This window comes from Neofelis nebulosa, chromosome 9, assembly GCF_028018385.1.
Source record: "Neofelis nebulosa isolate mNeoNeb1 chromosome 9, mNeoNeb1.pri, whole genome shotgun sequence".
NCBI lineage: Eukaryota > Metazoa > Chordata > Mammalia > Carnivora > Felidae > Neofelis > Neofelis nebulosa.
In genome coordinates this window covers 92,317,693-92,336,422 of record NC_080790.1, presented here as the reverse complement: position 1 = coordinate 92,336,422, position 18,730 = coordinate 92,317,693, and the positions used below count along the sequence as shown (strand labels likewise).

The 18,730-nt window shown below is 46.8% G+C and overlaps 1 protein-coding gene across 11 annotated transcripts in view; it reads left to right on the top strand.

Annotated features, from left to right (window-relative positions):
* Nucleotides 1–18,730, top strand: part of SYNDIG1 (synapse differentiation inducing 1) — a 181,567-nt gene that overhangs the window by 102,387 nt on the left and 60,450 nt on the right. For all 11 annotated transcript variants that reach the window (XM_058684698.1, XM_058684696.1, XM_058684690.1 and 8 more), the window contains one exon: nucleotides 10,005–10,142. In XM_058684698.1, coding sequence (XP_058540681.1) covers nucleotides 10,005–10,142 — 138 coding nt within the window. The remainder of the gene's footprint in view (nucleotides 1–10,004; nucleotides 10,143–18,730) is intronic.

The following is an 18,730-nucleotide window of genomic DNA, read 5'->3' as shown; positions in this document are numbered from 1 at the left end:
ACATAAACTGGAAGCAAGAAAATCTAAAAAGGACAATCGTTACTTTATGCAATAATGAATCATACTAAAGCAGGGATGCACGTTTAGAAGCTGGATCAACAGTTAGTGATAACTCGACATGCTAGGGCTGGTTAGTTGTAAACCAGCCCTCTGGGTTGGCCATAAAAGAATAGGTCCCTGTTTATTTCCTGGTCAGTTGGTTGATGTAAGGTAAGACCTGGTTTTCTCAAGCAGTGGAAAGTGACCAGGACTCTGCATGGTCTGGCTGTGAGCACCTCTCTGCTCCCACTTCACACCATTTTCTTTCTAGAGCCTTATGCATGTACAGTGCTCCTCACCCAGGCCTTTGTACATGCTGCACCCAGGTCCTTAATTGAGCAAGGGACCTTCAGATGGAAATCTCAATTGCTTCACAAAATCTGAAGTCCAGTGTACAACTCAGCTGCATCCACACTATGGATTAAAAACAAAAACATGAGTGAAAAAGTAACCTAATTACCAACATACAATGATTACTTGCTATGCCTAGATCAGTTTTACCTCATTTGTGTGGTGTTATTTTACATCAAGTCTTACACACATGATGCATGTTTTTTCTTTGTGCTTATTTACTTGGTAGGGATGGGGTTTATCATCCTGGATGCCCACGTACCTTGTGGGCCCCCATTTGCTCACCCTTCCCAGGTGTTCACTGAGTGTGGTTCTTGCTCCATGTAGCATTGCCCTGATTCAATCTTTTAGGGTGTCTAACACTCCCAGTTTCTCCCTGGGCTCTGTAGCACTTGCTATCAGTAGTCCTCAGGAGAAGGTCCCTGGCCTGGCCTCCACCTACCTGAGGACTTTCTCTGGGGACCTGAGAGACCATCTGCAAAGTGTAGGAGAACCTTTGGCCCTAAGAACAACCCTCACCCACTAACCAGCAGGAGGTAGTTTGGGAATGATCTCACTCTGGCCCCTTGAGGTCCCAGCAGGACCAAGCCCCAGAGGTCCCATGGAGGTGCCTGCCTCAATACACATCCTTTATTGGTGGTGTATTGGTGGTGTTCCCAGACATGTCCCACTTCTCTGCCCTGTGATATTTCCTGTGCTCATCTCCCAGGAAAACAACACACCCCAATTCTATACTCAAAGTCTGTTTCTAAGAGGAGTTATGCTACCACGGGTCTTAAAAAAGCATTTTGCTAAGATTCTTTCCCAGGGCCCCTGAGCACTTTCAGACTGCAAGAAGACCTGACCTGGTAGGGGAAGTCATAGAGGGAGCTGGTTCTCCTAACCTAACCATTGGATTAAATACTCACACCTAGTGGGGTGCCTGGGTGGCTCAGTCAGTTAAGAATCCAACTCTTGGTTTCAGCTCAGGTAGCGATCTCACAGTTTGTGGGATTGAGCCCCACGTCAGGCTCCGTGCTGACAGTGCAGAGCCTGCTTGGGATTTTCTCTCCCTCTCTCTCTGCTCCTCCCCAGCTTGCTCTAAATAAATAAATAAATAAATAAATAAATAAATAAAACATTTAAAAACATAATATAAATACCCATATCTAGTTAGAAAACAAGCACTTAAATTAATACAGGCATATGGAATAGCCCTGTAGTGTGCTCATGTGTTACCCTCACACCCCACTTTCATAAGCAGTGATAAACCAGGAGTGACCCCCAGACATAAATCTTAATGAACCTTGCTTCATTTGCTCCTGCTTCCAGAACATTACAGGTCCTAAGGCTACAACCACCCCTAGATGATAATTAGACAGTTCTCAGATAAGAGATGATTTTGTACTTTGTCCATTACAAGTAACCAGCAGCAGAAGTTTCTGTCTTGAGAGCTTCTCTGTGTGAAGGAATGCCTGTCTCCCCAGAATGCTGCAGACCTGGCCCTGAAAACCTTGTTTGTGTGTTCCCAGCCTCATCAGGTCAACCTCCACTGAGTTTGCTTTCTAAAGGTAATGAATGCAGGATGCAGCCTGGCAGGGCCTCCTCCTGAAGCCCTCCTGGAACCTGATGTGTAGAAGCTTAGCCTTTTTAAAAGGAAATTAAAGTGGGGTGCCTGGGCGGCTCAGTTGGTTAAGTGTCTGACTTCAGCTCAGGTCATGGTCTCACAGTTCATGGGTTTGAGCCCACTTCTGATCCTCTGTCCCCCTCTCTCTCTGCCCCTCACCTCTCTTTTTCTCTCAAAAGTAAACATTTAAATAATAATAAAAATAGATAAATAAAAGGAAATTAAAGTCACAGATTAATCAAATCTATTGATTATGGGAATGTAGCCTTCATGGGACTATACTAGGAACTAAGACAGGAAGCCCCCACCACAAAGGAAAAAACAAACTTGGAAGCAATAGAAAGAAGAACACGGTTACTGGAGGTGACCCACCAAGCAGTGTCTGTTTGGTTTCCACTATCCCATGTTTGTACACCATGTTGGTCCATTCCATACAGTCTCCATGCAAATAATCTCCTCACATATTAACTAACTCATTCATCCACTTGATCCCCAGAATCAAGCTGGGAGCTTCCCAAAGAGAAGGGCGAGGTGCGAAATGAGTACTGAGGCATGGTTGGCCCAGTGTTGCATGCGCCTGTTTATACAGATTGGGGACTGGGTCTCATTCATTCTGGAAAACACAAGATGCTTATGTGGTATTTGATATCCCTTCTGAATTAACTTTATTTTCCCCCATCTTTGGAAAATTTTCATATTTTTATGCTCTTAATTGGATTATTGTCTTCTAAAAATACCTCCCTCCTCAAGGAATATAAAATCATTTAGGGAATATTATGCCAGATATTACCAGGAGGCAAAAAAAAATTATTTCTGAGTGGTGCATTAACTCTCTCATTTTCAACCTTTCTTTGTTCCTTTCTTTTTTTCTTTCTCTCTCCCTTTCTTCCTCTCCTTCCTCTCTTTCTTTCTTTCTTTCTTTCTTTCTTTCTTTCTTTCTTTCTTTCTTTCTTTCTTTCTTCTTTCACTGAGTGTCATTTGTTTTACCAAAGTTTGTCTGGGAACCCAACACGCACACAGAAAACAGTGGAGCTGTTTATGCATAGGCAGGGGGTTTGGGTCTGAGGGCTTCCACCCCTCCCCTGCCCTTCAGGAGGCCCCTGGCACACTGCATGAACTGCAGCATGGAAACACGCCCCCTCCCAATTAAGTGAAAATGATGCAACCTGCATTGTCATGCAAACTGTGATGTTCCTCCAAAGAATAAATGCATAGGTTGTCATTATTGGCGGAAAATTGAACATGTTGTGAAAAATACATATATATTAGGAAAACTTGTGTTTCTATTCATTGAACTGCCTGACCAATGGGGAGTTAATTAACAGAAAAAACGGAATTCCCAGGTTTTAGGAACTAGAGAGTGAAATGCATGTGATACTTTACTGACATTGCACATAGTTTCATTGTCTGATGATGATGCAGGGCATGAGTTTGGGAGCGATGGCTACTGAGAGTTGCTGAGGGGAAATCTGGTCATACCTGCTTTGGGCTGTCTTCACTTGGGACACTAGGGAGCATGTGCTCCAAGCATCCCATACTTGAAAGAGATTAGGGCAAAGGCCAAGGCTCTGGCTTCATAATCTGCTTTGCTCCTTGTCTGGTCTGATTCCCAAATTCTGAAGTCACAAATTCCTTGGCCCTCACCGAGCACCAGGAAGGGGTGACATACATGAACTTGGGATTCTTTCTGGGATTGTCTCTACTCCTGTGAGGAAGAATACAATTGCTCCCATCCTAAGACCATGCCAGATGCTGCTGCTCTCCCTTAATAGTGCCCCAGGCTCCTGACACCCTAACCCTCTCACCCCCTCCCTTCCCATTCCCCTTCCACCCCTCCTACACAGGCTTTTGAGGAAACCCCCAAACAGTAGAGTCCCTTCCACAATCTCCACCTGGGCCATCCAAATGTACCAACACTGTCCACAAACAAGCTCTTTCAAAGTGTCCCAAAGAGGCAGTTTCAGTGTTCAAGTAGATTTTGTTGGTTTTTTTCTTGCCCCCATTGCACCGATATAGCAAATAATCTCTGTCTACAAGACAATTACTACCTAGTAGGAGAAACTAAATTACATGCCCAAAATAATTACTTAATAATTTAGGACAAAGTGTGTTTAGATACTAACATATTCTGTGTTACTGATCTGATTCCAGGTGTCTATATACCTTGTCATCTGTAAGCTATGTGCGCATTACACAGAATGAGTACGCAGCATGCATCTGTCATTTTTATGTAATCTGATGTCAATACAGGAGAGGCCAGTGGACCTCAATGTGGCAGGGAAAGCCTGGTTCAGAGATGAGTTGACTGAATGATGAAGGGATTAGGGTCTTCCACAGACAAGTTGGCCATGGAATACCCTTAAGTGGACACAGGTGGATCCCTGGGACCCACCTGATAGTGCAGGTGAGGGCAGGTGGTCCCAGTTCTGGCCCTGCAAGGACTTTAGGAGTTAAAACCTAGCATTGACCTTGCCAACGTAGCTCACTAGGAGCTATTTCCTCCTTTAGAAGTAGAAGCTTTGTTGGATATTGACTTTTCTGGGGTATCAAAGGCACTCACCCACACTTCACTCCTCTCATGTAGGCAGGGGATCTCACAATCCATGCTGGCTACAAGACCATAGAACATTGGGTGTGCCTCTTACAGACACACGGAGGTTGAGGGAGCTGTGTCCGTCTGCCTACATCCTCATAGTGGCATATCCTTATCATCAGCTGTCCTAAGACAGCCTTGAACCTGACCGTGTCATCATTCTTCCCCACCTTCCCTGTGGTCTCACCTAAATGGATGGTTAGGATGTGCATTCTGGAGGGCATAGGGAAGGCACTTCCAGTGGAGAAGGAGAGGAGACAAGGTAGAGCAAATCCCCTGGTTACTCCAGTGCACTCTGGGCAAACTCTGGGAGTTTTGCTGCTTCAGCTGGTACTGTCCATGTTGGCTTCATGTACATGTGAATTCTTTCAGCACATGTGCTTTGGGTACCTACTATGTGCAAGACACTGTTCTGGGCACTTAGGGTGCAGCTGTGACCAAAACATGCAAAATTGTCTGCCTTCTTAGTGCTTAGAGGAAGAGAGACAGTAAACAAACTAGTGCCACCTGTAGTGCAAAGGAGACAGGTAAGGGGATAGTAATGGGGGAGCAGTGACAGCCTTATGGGGTATCTGGAAAAGGCTATAATGACAAGTGACATTTGAGAAAAGCGCCAGATGAAGTTGGGAAGACAGTCATATGTGTCTCTGGGGTAGAGAATTCTAGGCTGAGAGAACAGCAAGTGCAAAACCCTGAGGCATCTTGCAGGAATATCAGAGTGTTGCCTGTGGGTGGAGGACAATGAAGTCAAACTTAATAGGGGTCAGATCCTAGAAGACAGTGTTGTCCAATAGAACTTTCTGAGATACTGCAAATGTTCTATATCTGTGCTCAGTGTGATAGGCATTAACTACCTGTGGCAGCCGAATACTTGGAATGTGGTAGTTTGGCTGAGGAACTAATTGTTGGGTGTGTTTGATTTTAGGTAATTCAAGTTTGAATAGATCCATGTGGCTATGGCTGCCATGCTAGTCAACACAGAAGAGTGGCATGGGCTGTTCTGAGGGCTCTGGTCTTGACCCTCAGTGAGATAAGGCCGAGGGACCAGTGGCAAGGTCAGGTCTGACCTGTGTCTCAGTGAGTGAGCTCAGGTGTTGTGTTGAGCTCCAGTCCTGATCCAGCAGCTGCTTTTCAGGCTACAGGCCCATGTTATGTGATTTCTCTGTACCTAGTCTCATTGAAACCATAGTCCACAGGGTTCTAAGTGAGAATGAAGGAATGGTGGAAGCCCCCGCACCTGTTAGCACATCTGCACCTTGATAATTTTCATTGTTAAATGAACTTACTTAGTATAGAAAAATGCTAAAACCCAGAAGTGCAGAGATAAAAAAAAAAATAACCAATATCCTGGCCATCCAGAAGCACATTCTGACATCCTGGAGGGATATGACTTATTCCACTTTCTACTCTAGTTTTTCACCTAAGTTCTTATAAACATCTTTCTAAGGAAATAAACATTTATATTATCATTTTCCATGATTATATATATTTCTTTTTTTCTCCTTTTGAAATCTTTTTTCCATGATTATATAGAATTATATGTAGAATTATTTTGTTATTTTGGTGTTTTCAAACAGTGCTGTCAGGAACACTCTAGAACCAACCCCCTACATGCCTGGAAAGTAAGCCTCCATGGGGAACCCTGCATTCAAGCCGCCCAAGGCCCGCTGCTGTACCATCCTGCTCAATGCACCTACACTCTCTCCTTGGGGCCACGTGGAGCCGCACTGCAGATGAGCAAGCTATACTGGGGGGGTGGGGGAGGGGAGGCAGTGTGAGACCCAGAGGGGGTGGGCAGGGGATGTGGGAGGCCTTGAGTGACACCAAGTGACATGGCTGAGCCCAGCTTTGCATCCCTAAGATGGCATCCTCACATCCCAGACTCACATAGCTGAGTGAATTGTTATGTGCAAAACACTGGGCATTGTGCCTGGCATTATGATTGTTTTATTGAAGTATCCTAAGGAAAAAAAAAAAAAAACAAGGGAACAACTTCTGAGTGGAGGTGGTAGAAATGGGCAGAGAATGGGTCCTTTGTGTGGGGCACCAGTGGGCCAGCAAGGCACAGCAGAGGGACCAAGCAGCCCCTTCCTCTGCCCACCCAGCATTGGCTGCCTCAGAAGGGGCGTCTTTATGAATTGTAAGTCCCCTTGGAATGCTTTTAGTCTGCCTTGCAATTCTCCAATCTGATGACCCATGAAAAGGATTTTTAGAAGCAGCTGCTGTGCATGATGAATTTCTTGGTACTGGTGGTTGTGTGTTTTCCCTATTTGGTTTATTGGTATCTATGCAGCCTTGCCCAGGCTGGACTCATCTCCTCTCCTCTCCTCTCCTCCCTGTTTAATGGCAAGATGTCCACGGCTGCTTATACCCACAGAACAGCCGCCAGTGGAAGAAAGAACATAAAATGAACTGGGCTGTTTTTGTCTGCCCTGTAATTTGTCTGAATCTTTAAAATCTATTTTGATCAAAATTGAGTAATTACTTTGGTACCCTGTAGCCACAACTTTGCAATTTACAGAGTGTGGTTCCCTTATGCTTCTAAATAAAAGTCTGTGAAGATTTTGGGGGAGTGCCCTGAAATTTAGTTCTTTGCTTCATGGGGATAGCAGTGTAATTCTAAGCAGGTTCCAAAAATAGAAGCCAGAGCTCAGTGTACCTGTGTGGTCTGCAGCAACAATTCACATGCTCTGGCAACGTGATTGAGAAGGCTCTTACTGGCCACTACTGCCACTGGCCATCCCACTGCTGCCATCAAACATATCAGTCCAGAAGCAGTCATTGTAATCACTGGGGCGGGCGAGGCAGAAAAGACATCTCACATTTGCACAAGAAGCAAATTTAGCCAATGGGGTTTGCTTTGAGCCAAGTGGTTACTGCCCAGCACAGTTTACAGTATAGAGTTCTGGAAGGAATGGCCACTGACTGGGCAGTTCTGTGATTTGGCAAGGCTTTTAGCTCTCAGAGCCCAGCTTTGTCCTTCATAAAATAAAAAGAACAACAACAACAAAAATAGTAACAACACTTATTTCCAGAGTTGCTGTGAGAATCCAGAGTGCAGGTATATAAAACTCTTAGTAAAATAAGACAAACAAGAAGTCCCACAAAAGCCAAAAAACTAAAATACTCATAGACAAAGTTGTTGGTTGTGTGCAAGCATATCCACCTGCAGCACGCTGACTCATTGGTGTGAAGATTATTAGCTCAGGGTCTGGGTTGAGGGCTGGAAGAAGTGGCTGTCCTTTTATCCCTGGTCCTCTACCTCTCTCAGGGGCTCTCTGCTCACGAGTTGCCCTGGGATTGTCACTGTAGGTGCCTCCCTTCCCAGAGATCACCAGCATCTCATGCAAAGGCCCATTCATGGTATGGCTCAGTCACATACACAGTGCTGACAGCCAACTCCTGTTTCCAAAGTGAAGGTCTGGAGGCCAAGCATTGTCTGGAGATGCACAGCTGTGAAGACACTCAGGCTCTGCCTAAAACATTGCACATCCTTCATTCAGATCAAAGATATTGGCATCCCAGCAGGTACATCTCTCCCTGGCTAGCCCTCTGGGCCCAGGTCTCACCCATGAATTGTGCATTTCTGGGGCTGCTCAGTGCCCTCCCCAGACAGGCATAAGAACAGTGATTTTCATTTCCCGTCATTGTTTAGGAGACCACATGGAAAGCAGTGCTGCAGAGTGAAAAGAATAGAATTTCACAGACAGGGCTCTATGGAGGAGAAACCATACAGTCCCAAACTCATGGAGGGGATGTTGCCCCAGTGACAGGTGACTCCCCAGGGCAGAGAGCCTGCCTAGTGGAAAGGAGCCAGCCCTCTGTGAGAAGTGATGCCTTCCAGTCCTTGACCCGCTGGGGTGTGTAGGTGTGTGCGCATGTGTGAGAGTGTGTCCACACCCACTGTCTAGCGCATCACCCACTTCAGTCACAGGTCCTCTGGAGAAGGTCCTTGTTTGTGATTTGAATGAGATCATCAGAATTTGCCTGTTATTCTTCAACTACATAGAAACAGAGTCCTAACGGGAAGTTTCCATTAGTTCCCTGCAGCTCCTCGTCTGTCTGCACGCTGACTAGAGGGTCTGATTGGCAGTGATATGTGCATTTAGTTAACCAAGAGAAGGACCATGGTCCCACGTGGGCTTTGTGTGTGCATGCGAATGTCAGGGGATGCACATGGGGGCAATGCCGGAGGTGGACCAGGCAGCGATGACGGCAACACAGCGCTCACATGGGGTATCCACCGGAGTGTTTGGTGCCTTAGGTCACTGCCTACCCCTAAAGCCACCTGAGGAAGCAGCCAGCATGGCTGCATTGAGCACTGAATGTCTCCAGCCTGCATCCAGAGGCTGCATGCTTAACAACCTCTGTCTCTGGCAAAGAGAGTGAGGAAGCTAATGACCCTCTTTCAGAAAGAAATGCTCCATTTCTTTTTTAGGAAACAAAATATGGAGTAAAATGAGATTTTATCTTTGCATAAAATAAGCAGTTAGAGAGGCTGGCCTTGGATTTTGGATGAGTCAGCATGAGTGTGCCATGTTTTGATGAGGAGAGAAAATTCATGATGGGGGCCCAGCAAATGGAATAACCAATTAGGCAAAAAGCATCCTCTAGTCATAGCATCTAGACCTGGAGGTGCTGGCAGGACAGCAGCCATTTAGTGCGTGGAGCTAGTACTGAGATTTTCTGCAGGGAGGTTTGGTCCATGGCTGTCATTGCTTAGTGAGGGATGGAGTCTTCCATGGATTTTTACAAAGCCCCATGCCAGTCCCTGACCCCCTACCTCAGGCTCCCTAGGAGGCTCTGGCAGGGCTGTGCTGAGCTCACAGGCCCACTAACTGGGCTCATCACAGAGAAGCTTCCAAACAAAGCAGCCATCAGCTCCTCTGGAGACAGCACTTTCACCCGGGGTTGACACCAGGCCCAGCAGTGTCCTAACTCAGATCAAAGTCTAGGGAAATAAAGGGGGCTCAGATACAGTGTCCCCTTGCCCAACACCAGCCCTCCTTGTCCTATAAACCTGTTTGAAGTCTTAGAATAAAGAGAGGAGTCCCATCCTTGTGTGGCCTTCTGAGAGTGCCTGTCCCATCCTCACATAGATTAAAACTTTATCCCCACTGTGTGTCACTAGGTCCCAAAGATCTGTGAAATAATGGGCTTCTGTAGGATTTGATCTTCAATGGAACAACTCAAGAGCCAAGTACTTAGTATTTTTTTCTTTTGTTCTTGATAAGGATCTCCTCAACTGGGGGCTTCCTTTCTTGGGGGAAGTCTACTTGTAGGCAATAACAACAGTGACCTTCCCAGAGGGGCTTTCTCCATTCCAGACTCAGCACCCATGTCTAGAGGCATCGTACAGTGACTCCACTAGTGATGCTCTCTTCTGTACCATCCCTGTCCTCTTCTGTCTTGCAGAGTGACTACTCGAGTGACACAGAGAGTGAGGACAACTTCCTCATGATGCCCCCAAGGGACCACCTGGGCCTCAGCGTCTTCTCCATGCTCTGCTGCTTCTGGCCTTTGGGCATTGCAGCCTTCTACTTGTCCCACGAGGTAAGCCTGTCTCTGTCGGCCACACACACAGCCTACCCAGGTCGCTGAGGAAGAGAGCCCGAGAAGCCTGTTCAGCCCTTGCTATCTGAGGGGCCTGCAGTTTATAGTTGGAGGACAGGCCCATGAGGGAGGTCATGAGCCTCACCTCAGGCTGCTGGGACTGGTGAGTGCTGGAGTCTTCTGCTGCTTTTTACAAATCTGGGACTGAAGCTGCCTGTGAGCAGGCACCTGGGTTGTGCCAGCAGGACTGACCCAGCGCTGCGAGACGCTGTGCCCAGGGCAAGGACAGCAGGTGAGGAGTGGTTCTGTCTGTGACAGGCTCATTCATATAAAACAGGTTATAGTGTCTGCCGCCTGTACTTCAGTACTCCTCAGCTGAAGTTCGGTGAGAGGAATGGCCCATCACAGGGTGAATCACGCCCTCCCTCCTCCAGTGTGAAGGTTTCTGGAGGTATTGGTTCCCAGGTCTTTTTCATGAAAAGCATTTGCCCTGTTGTGCCTTCATGGAAGCCAGGCTTTGGAAGATGTTCTCTAGCAAAAGAAGACTATTCATGCAGAAACAGTTTCCGTTCCCATTTTTATTAATCAAATTGACACACACCTGCCAGTTACAGTGTGTTTCAGTGTTACCACACCCAAAACCTCAGCCCAGCCCAACCAGAGGAAGACAAGGTGGCTCCCTGGGTCGGCAAGGTGGAGAGCGTGGTGCCCACACTCATGTGTGTCCTCTGGGTGCACAGCACTCAGGGCTTCCTCTCCAGCATCCAGGGTTCTGGAGCTCAGGCTGAAAACAGCAGATTCAGGCAGGCTTGGTGTCTGAAACATTTATTTCTCCTGGCTTGAAAACAGGTTTCCTGGCTGACCCCAGCATGGCCTCTCACTGCTTCTTACTGGTTTCTGTGTTGATCTCATTTTGTTTGGGGAGAGAAGAGTCCCTTGATACATTGTCCTTTCTCCCTTCCCCCTTTCATGACATCACAGAGGAACAGGTGAGAGCAGTGGACCAGCTAATAATGCTGGAGCCCCTGAAAGCAGGTGCTTCTTAGCAGGAACTCTCAAGAGGCCCTTCCGGGATGAGGCAGAGCTCTGCTCAGTCAGCACTGCTCTGCTGTCCTGGTTCTAAAGGATAATGGGGCAGTGGGGGGTATATAGGCAGCCAGTCCTGCACTGCTGCGGTTGGGCTAAGTGGTTGTTCCATATTGTTCCAGCTTGGCCTGGAAGGTCTGTCTGAGCTTCACTTTTGTGAGTTTATCCCACAAATGCCAAAGACCCCCTTCTCGGGGGGAACAAGCATGGGACAGGAAGCAAGACTCCAGGTCTGGCAGAGGTCAGCCTGGCTATGGGGCAGAGTCAGGCCTAGGTATACCCAGACCCCAGGAAGGGGACATGGGCACTACATGGGCTAAGGACACACGGTGGGACCTGGAGAAAAGCATGTGGACAGATGCCCTCTGTGTGTAGAACATAGAGCCTGCCTGCTCCTGTGTAAACTGCACTCTGAACCTGGGTTAACATGCTACAAATAGGCCATGATAGTTTCACTAAGAAAAGGAAGGTCAGGAGGGTAGAGCAAAGAGAAACAGCTTCTCACACATCACATGCCATTCAGATTTTCACTTAAGCTCAACTTAAGCCCTCCCCCAATATCCCAGTCCTGCTACCTGCAATGGTGAGGCAGGGTGGTCACTCCCAGTCTCCTGGGTCAACCCTGCCAAGAAAGCCCTTTACCTACCCTGGCTGGGAGGTGGGGGGAGTACTCAGAGCTATATTTTGGTTGCCAAATTTTAGATGGGGACAGATGTGTTCAAACATCCAACATTGACATGAACATGTAGGCAGGGTGCTGGATGAAATGAGCACCGAGTAAATGGCTGGGCACAGGGAAAGGAGGGAGAGGCTGCCCCTGTCTTGGCTGCTCCACATCCTGGGTGAGGCCCCCGTCTCTGGAGCAGGGCAAGCTGTGCACAGCACCTTTGCCTGAAAAACCGAGGCCACAGTTGCCAAGGCTGGCATTTAGATCCTTTCTTGGAGAGTAATTTTATTCTTCACACCTTAAGAACCTCTTACTTGGGCCTGATGCATCAGACGTTTAATACCTTCAGTGGTAAAGATGATTCTGAGTATTTGTTTAATAGTGAATGTGAAATATAGTGTCTATGGAGGCCTCTGCTCGCACTGCTCTGAGGTGAAGAGCAGACATTGTTGAGGAGTTTAGGGGTTTCCTGCAGCACTGGAATTAGAAGATGGTTTCCAGGGGATCCCGGGCTCTCAGTCCCCCTTTTCATTATGCTGTGAGCATGGATTTCCTTCAGGGGAACCCCAACAGAGAAGAGGTGCCACATTTCATAGAGAACTCTGCAGGTGAGTGCCCTTCACAAGGCCTGTGTCCAGATCCTTCTCCCTGGGCTGAGACCCATGCCCACAAAGCTCACTGCTTATAGCCCACAGCTGTGGCACTTTGGGGCTTTCCTGCAGACCTGGGAGACAACCAGCCTGGGCACACAGCACTCCAGTCCAGCCATCAGGCTGCCGGGCATTCTGTTTGTGTCTCTTCGGCCCAATTGCAGACACAAAGTCTGCAGCAGGCATTGGAGGAGAGCTGCCAAGGGGAGAGCACTCAGCTCGCAGTAGAACAGACACACTCTGAGAGTCATTACACTAAATTAAATCAGTGCTTTCCTGGGCAAGGCCAGCTGGGAGCTCTCCCTGGGGCACTGGAGAGAGGAGAGCCCAGAGCCGGTTTCTGCAGGGTCCTTTGTTGGTGGCCATAGGCACCTCCTGCTGCCCTCAGGGGCTGGGGGGCTGGGATGGTGATGTCAGAGTGGAGCAAACAGCCTATCTATGAAGCCAGGAGACCTCTAGGTTCCAAACGCTGATTCACAAGGAAATCTTTGACATCTAAGTGTGACTTAGGGTATTTTTTTTTCTTTTTATCATAGATCATACCTCAGCGTAGTCACTGACAATTAGATGATATCTGTACATTGTCAAAATATCCACTCAATGGACTACTCAGTAACATGTGAGTCCATTCCAGGAAAACACAACAAAGCAAATCTCAGTGGTTAGATGACATAGAGCAGTGGGGAGGAGAGTTAATAGGATCCCTGGACTTACAAAACCCAGTTTATTTTTTTTTTCTGCCTTATTCCGGCTGGGTCCAGGTCAGCAGGCAACTTTGCCAGGCCTGTTTCCTGATCCAGAAAACAGTATCAAAATAACCTACAGCATGCAGCTAGCTGAGTCAGCGAAGTGCAGTTAGAGAGAAAGTCCCCAGAAGGTTCCTGCAAAGAAGCAGGTGCTGATCATGCTCTACTGGAAATCCCACTTGTCTGTATACATGTGGGTCTCTAGGTGAAGGGATACCTGGAAGGAGACAGGATATTTTCTCTAACAGGTTTTATAATTAAAAAGGTGTTAATTAAGTACCAGTAACAATAGTACTGAAAGTGTTAGTAAAGCAGGTGACATCTGCTGAGCACCTATTAAGTCCTATGTTAAATACTGCGCACCTGGCTGCTTGGGGAGTGGTCCTGACCAGCAGCATCAACAAACCCAGAGCTGTCAAAAATGCACACTATCTGGCCCCAGCACAGACCTGCTTGATCAGAGCATCTGGGGGTAGAGCCCACGAATCTGCATTTGAACATAGGAAGACTGTGAGGCAGCAGTACCATCATATGGTACCCACTCTGTGGGTCATAAAACCGGGGTCCAGTGAAGTCAGATGGTGTCCTAAGGCCAAAGGTGGCTGACAGTGAGCTGGGATTACCAGAATGGCCTGGCTCGGAGCCACCTTTGGAAGAGGCAGCTGGTGGGGCCTGATCAGGAAGAAGGGCTTGATGTGGAGGCCAGTGGGGGGATGAGCATGGCATTCATCACAACCTTATTTTACTCCAGCAACATTAATTGTTTGATCCAGCCCCCAATGCAAGCAGATTTTGTAAACCAGTTTACAGAGGGGAAAGTGTTGTATGCAATTTTGGCAGATTCGTCTAGGAACTAATGCTTCTCAATGATGTGGAGGATGGAAATGAATCCATAATTTGCCAAGTGACTGCTGTGAGCTACTTATTGCACACACTTTTTCTTATTTAACCTTTGCAATGAGTCTGAAAGGTGGACAGTTATTATCCTCACTTTGTGGATGACAAAGCTGAAGTTTCAATGGATTAAATGACAGATAGAAATCAGAGAGGTAGCAAGTATGGGTACATGATGCAAATATCAGTATTTCTAACCCTTAAAATGCAATCTTCTACGATGTAATATTGACTTTTATCTGTTAGCAAACAGAATTAGAAGCACAGGACTTCTTCTAAACCCACCATCCCTGACCCCACTTATAGCAGGGTAAAGTGAGAAAGACACATCCACTCTAGTGGACCCTCAGTGCCTCACTCAGTCCCATGGGGCAGGTGCTAATGAGGCAGAGGCTGGGGGCCCTCCCCAAGGAGTCCTTGGGTCTGGGCTCAAGTGCTGGGCAGGCCGGAGGTTTGTATGTGCTGCGTCTGCTGCAAATGTCTCCTGAATTCGAGTATTTATTATGTCTTGATTTCATTTCATTTCATAAAATGTTTCTTTCTTTTACTAACTGAAATATCATAACAGTAATTAAATGAAAAATGGGTATTAAGAATAAGATTATGAATCTTATGAATAGCACCAGCAAAGGGAATTGGACAAATTAGGGGGAGGAAAGAGGAATCTCTTTATAGTATAAAACCAAGAAGAACGAGAGTCCAACCTGGCATATGATAGTGCCCTTAAAATCCAGTCATTCATCTGACATTTATTGAGCTCCTACTATGTGCCAGGCCATCCTCTGGGTGCAGGGATATAGCAGTGACCAAAACAGAACTCCAGCTTCACAGAACTGACATTCTCATGATGAGAAGCAAAGAACATACAAAAGTAAACTTATAGCATATAGTTTACTATAGTGTTATGTTATAAAAGAGAAAAATTAAGTTGGAAATGGATATGGGGCATACATTTATAATTAGGGTGGCCATGGAAGGACTTGCTGAGGGGGTGACATTTAATAATGAAACTACAGGCTGATCCATGAGGATCTCTTGAGGAAGAGCTTCTGGGCAGAGGGACAGCCAGTGCAAAGGCCCTGAGTGAGGAACATTCCTGGTGCATACAGGGAATGATTTGGAAGCCAGTGTGGCTGCAGCAGGTGCCCTTTGATTGTGGAAGAGTAAATAAGACAAGAGAGGGGTGAGGTGAGGCAGAGCCCACAGGGCCTTTTAGGTTGTAACAGTGACTCGGGCTTTTTCTTTGGGCTGAGAAGCCACTGGGTTGTTTGAGCAGAGGAAAGACACCATCTGTCTACACTCTATCAGGGGAGCATGTGGAACATAAGGATAGGAGACACCATGTTGGAGTCTGGTATAATCATCCAGGAGTAGACCATCCAGTAGTGATCTGGACCACTGTCACAGTTGGGAATTTAGTGAGAGGTAGAGACACCAGGATGGCTTTTGGAAGAATGACCAACAGATTTCAGTTGTGGGTGTGAGACAGAGAGAAGGGAAGGAACTACTGGATGATGAGTTCCACTGGCTGGGGGGACACGCTGGCTGTGTGCCACAGGAGCAGATGGAACCAGACTTTGACCCTGTCAGGTTTTCAATGCCTGCTGGCATCCAAGTGGAGACACTAAGAAGGCAGCTTGTTGTGTGCTGCCTTCTGTGAATTTGGAATTCAAGAGAGAAGTCTGGGCTGAGGACGGGAATGGAGGATGAGGTCTAAACATTGAGCTCTCAGCAATGAGGAGGCTGGTGGCAGCATTGGCAAGAGCAGTTTCCAGAGTGCTGGAAGTGAAAGGCTATGTCTGTGGGTTCAAGAAGGAACAGGAAAGAACAATCCCTGAGCTGTGCTGCTGGGAACTGGAATGGCAGGCACTGTGCAGGGGGCATGGGAGGTGGTCATGGGTGCTGAGGATGTTCCATTTCTTGACCCAGGTGCTAGTTACACACTTGCCAGTATTCCCACAAAGGTAAAGCTCGGTAAGTGAAAACTGGTCATTTATTGAGCATTGCATTTAATGATTTGTGCACTTTTCTGTAGGTATATTTTAACAAAAAAAAAAAAATTTTAAGATTATGGGAAGAAAGCGATTGGATATGATGCATCAAGTTATCTTTTTTGAAGAAATTTGCTGTAAACAGAAAGAGAAAGGGGGAATAGTTAATAGGAGAGGTCATGTTAAGAAAAGTTATTCTAAGTGGAAGAAATCATAGCATATTTGTATGCTGAAGAACATGATCCAACAGAGAGAGGAAATTGACTTGGCACTCGAGGGGAAGGGGGAGCTGGTGAAAGAGAATTTCTGGAGAGATGATCTTGAGTGGGTAGGCATAGTAAGTGGAAGCAGTTGTCTTTCTTTGAAAAAAATATTTATTTACTTTGAGAGAGACAGAGACAGCCCGAGTAGGGGAAGGGCAGAGAGAGAAGGAGACGGAGAATACCAAGTAGGTTCTTCTGTGAGCACAGAGCCTGATGCAAGGCTTGAAGCCACAAAACTGTGAGATCATGACCTGAGCCAAAACCAAGAGTCGGACACTTAACCCACTGAGCCACACAGTCTCCCCGAAGCAGTTGTTGTCCTTAAGGGTTCCCTAGTTCATGCAGCGCCACAGGAGGCAGGTGGGGTGCAGAGCCCTCATCTTAGGGCTCCAGGTTCCTGAGTTGCTCAGGAAGCTCCTAAGGTAGCAGGGGTTGAAGTCCTAGAAGGAAGGAGGAGCTGAGGGCCAGAGAGAGCATGCAGGATTGTGGCCCCTGATGCCCCTGTGCATGTCTTGGCAGCAAGACCCTCTGCAGGGCTCCCCTGCCTAATTCTTTGGGGCCCAGGCAGAGGGGATGCACCAGGGCTGCCAACTTGCCTGAAGAAGACCACAAGCAAGGGATGCAGGGACTCAGTACATAGGCAAAGGAGTAGGTGTGAGGATGGGCTGCAGAATTTGGACAAAATAAGAAGGGAAGGAAGGATGCGAGGGCAGTGGGGGGTGGACAGTGATAAGTGCCCTAGTACTGCACATTTGCTGTGCTCAGGCACTATGCCCTCACTCACTCCCTGTGCCTCTGAGGAGAGTCCTCCTGTCCCCATTTTCAGGTGATAAAATAGGCCCAGAGAAATCAAGTAGGTCACATCTCCAGGGGCAGAGCCAGGATCAGCCCCCAGCCCCTCACCCAACATCACTGTCCAGGTTGCTGCTCAGTAATTATGTACTTGATTACTGATTCCACCCAAATAGCACTCAAGTGTTAGAGAAACTCTGGGCCTTGCTTTAGACATTATGAATACTCATATAGGGGAAAATATCTAAGTCTTAGATCTTTTCCTCTTGTTTTCTCAGTGAAATAACAACCCTGATTATAGCTCCTAGGGATATGCCTGTCCTTCCCCCATCTGACTCCAGTAGGACTGGATAATATTAAATTATAGGAGAGAACCAAGCAGTCCTGAGTAATAATATATACTAAAGGTACTTCTTCTTTTTCCTGAATTTGACTTTCTCTAGCAGAGTAGAAACATAAGTCAAGTACATTGCAGGCTGTCTTCTTCCCTCTGAATAAGTGGCTGTACAAATTCTGCAAAGGTGGAAGGAGACAATTATGGCATTTGAGGTGTGAAAACATGTCACTCAGATAAGCCCTGGTAGAAGACATGGGGAACATCTTTACTGTCCAATGGGAATTAAATGCTTCCCTCCTGAATCTCCACCTTGGATGTTAACACTAATTGATTATGGCTGATTTGTAGGATTCTTGACAATGTTTTCACCCAATTTCCCAGAAAGAACCCAAACTTTTCTGTAATCACTCAAGACATTGTGCCACTCAAAGAGAGTGAGGGAATGGTTTCCTTGGAGATTGCCAAATAATGCCACTTGCTGGATTTGCTGTTGTAGTTGATTCTTGAGCCACCACATTATTGGTACTAAAAAGAACCAACCCATGGGGCCATTGGGACATTGGGCCATAGATGACTTACTCCATCTTCCTATGTATTGATATGGAAAGAACAAACTGATCTGCCCTTAGAAAAATGTGATATTGGTAAGATGATTTGAAAATAGGGAGCAGGAAACTGTTACAGACTTCTGCTCATTACCTAGACTTTTGATGTCTTGCAGCTGGAATAACTCGTGTGTGTGTGTGTGTGTGTGTGTGTGTGTGTGTGTGTGTGTGTTTATTTTGCTAAGAGCAACTTGGAGAGATGATTAAATGTGAAGAAATCTTTTTCCTTGCCACATTGCTTCTTCACAGCACCCACATATGTGTTTTTCTACATGAGGTTTCTGAGTCCTTGCCCTTCCCCCAAGTCACCCTCAGATGTCAAAGACCATCAACCGGACACCTTCACATTTATGTGGTTAGTCTGTGTGCCAGCCACAGGGGTGTCACTCGCTGCCCACAGGTGTTGTGACTTGTGCAATAGGCAAAGGAGCATCTGACTTTGAGCATCTGATATTCTTGTTGCTGAGGTGCAGAGCTTCCTGGCACCACAGAGAGGTACATGCAGTGTCTGGGGGTGCTGAGGCAATGGGATTATTTCCTCCACGGGGGATCAGGGA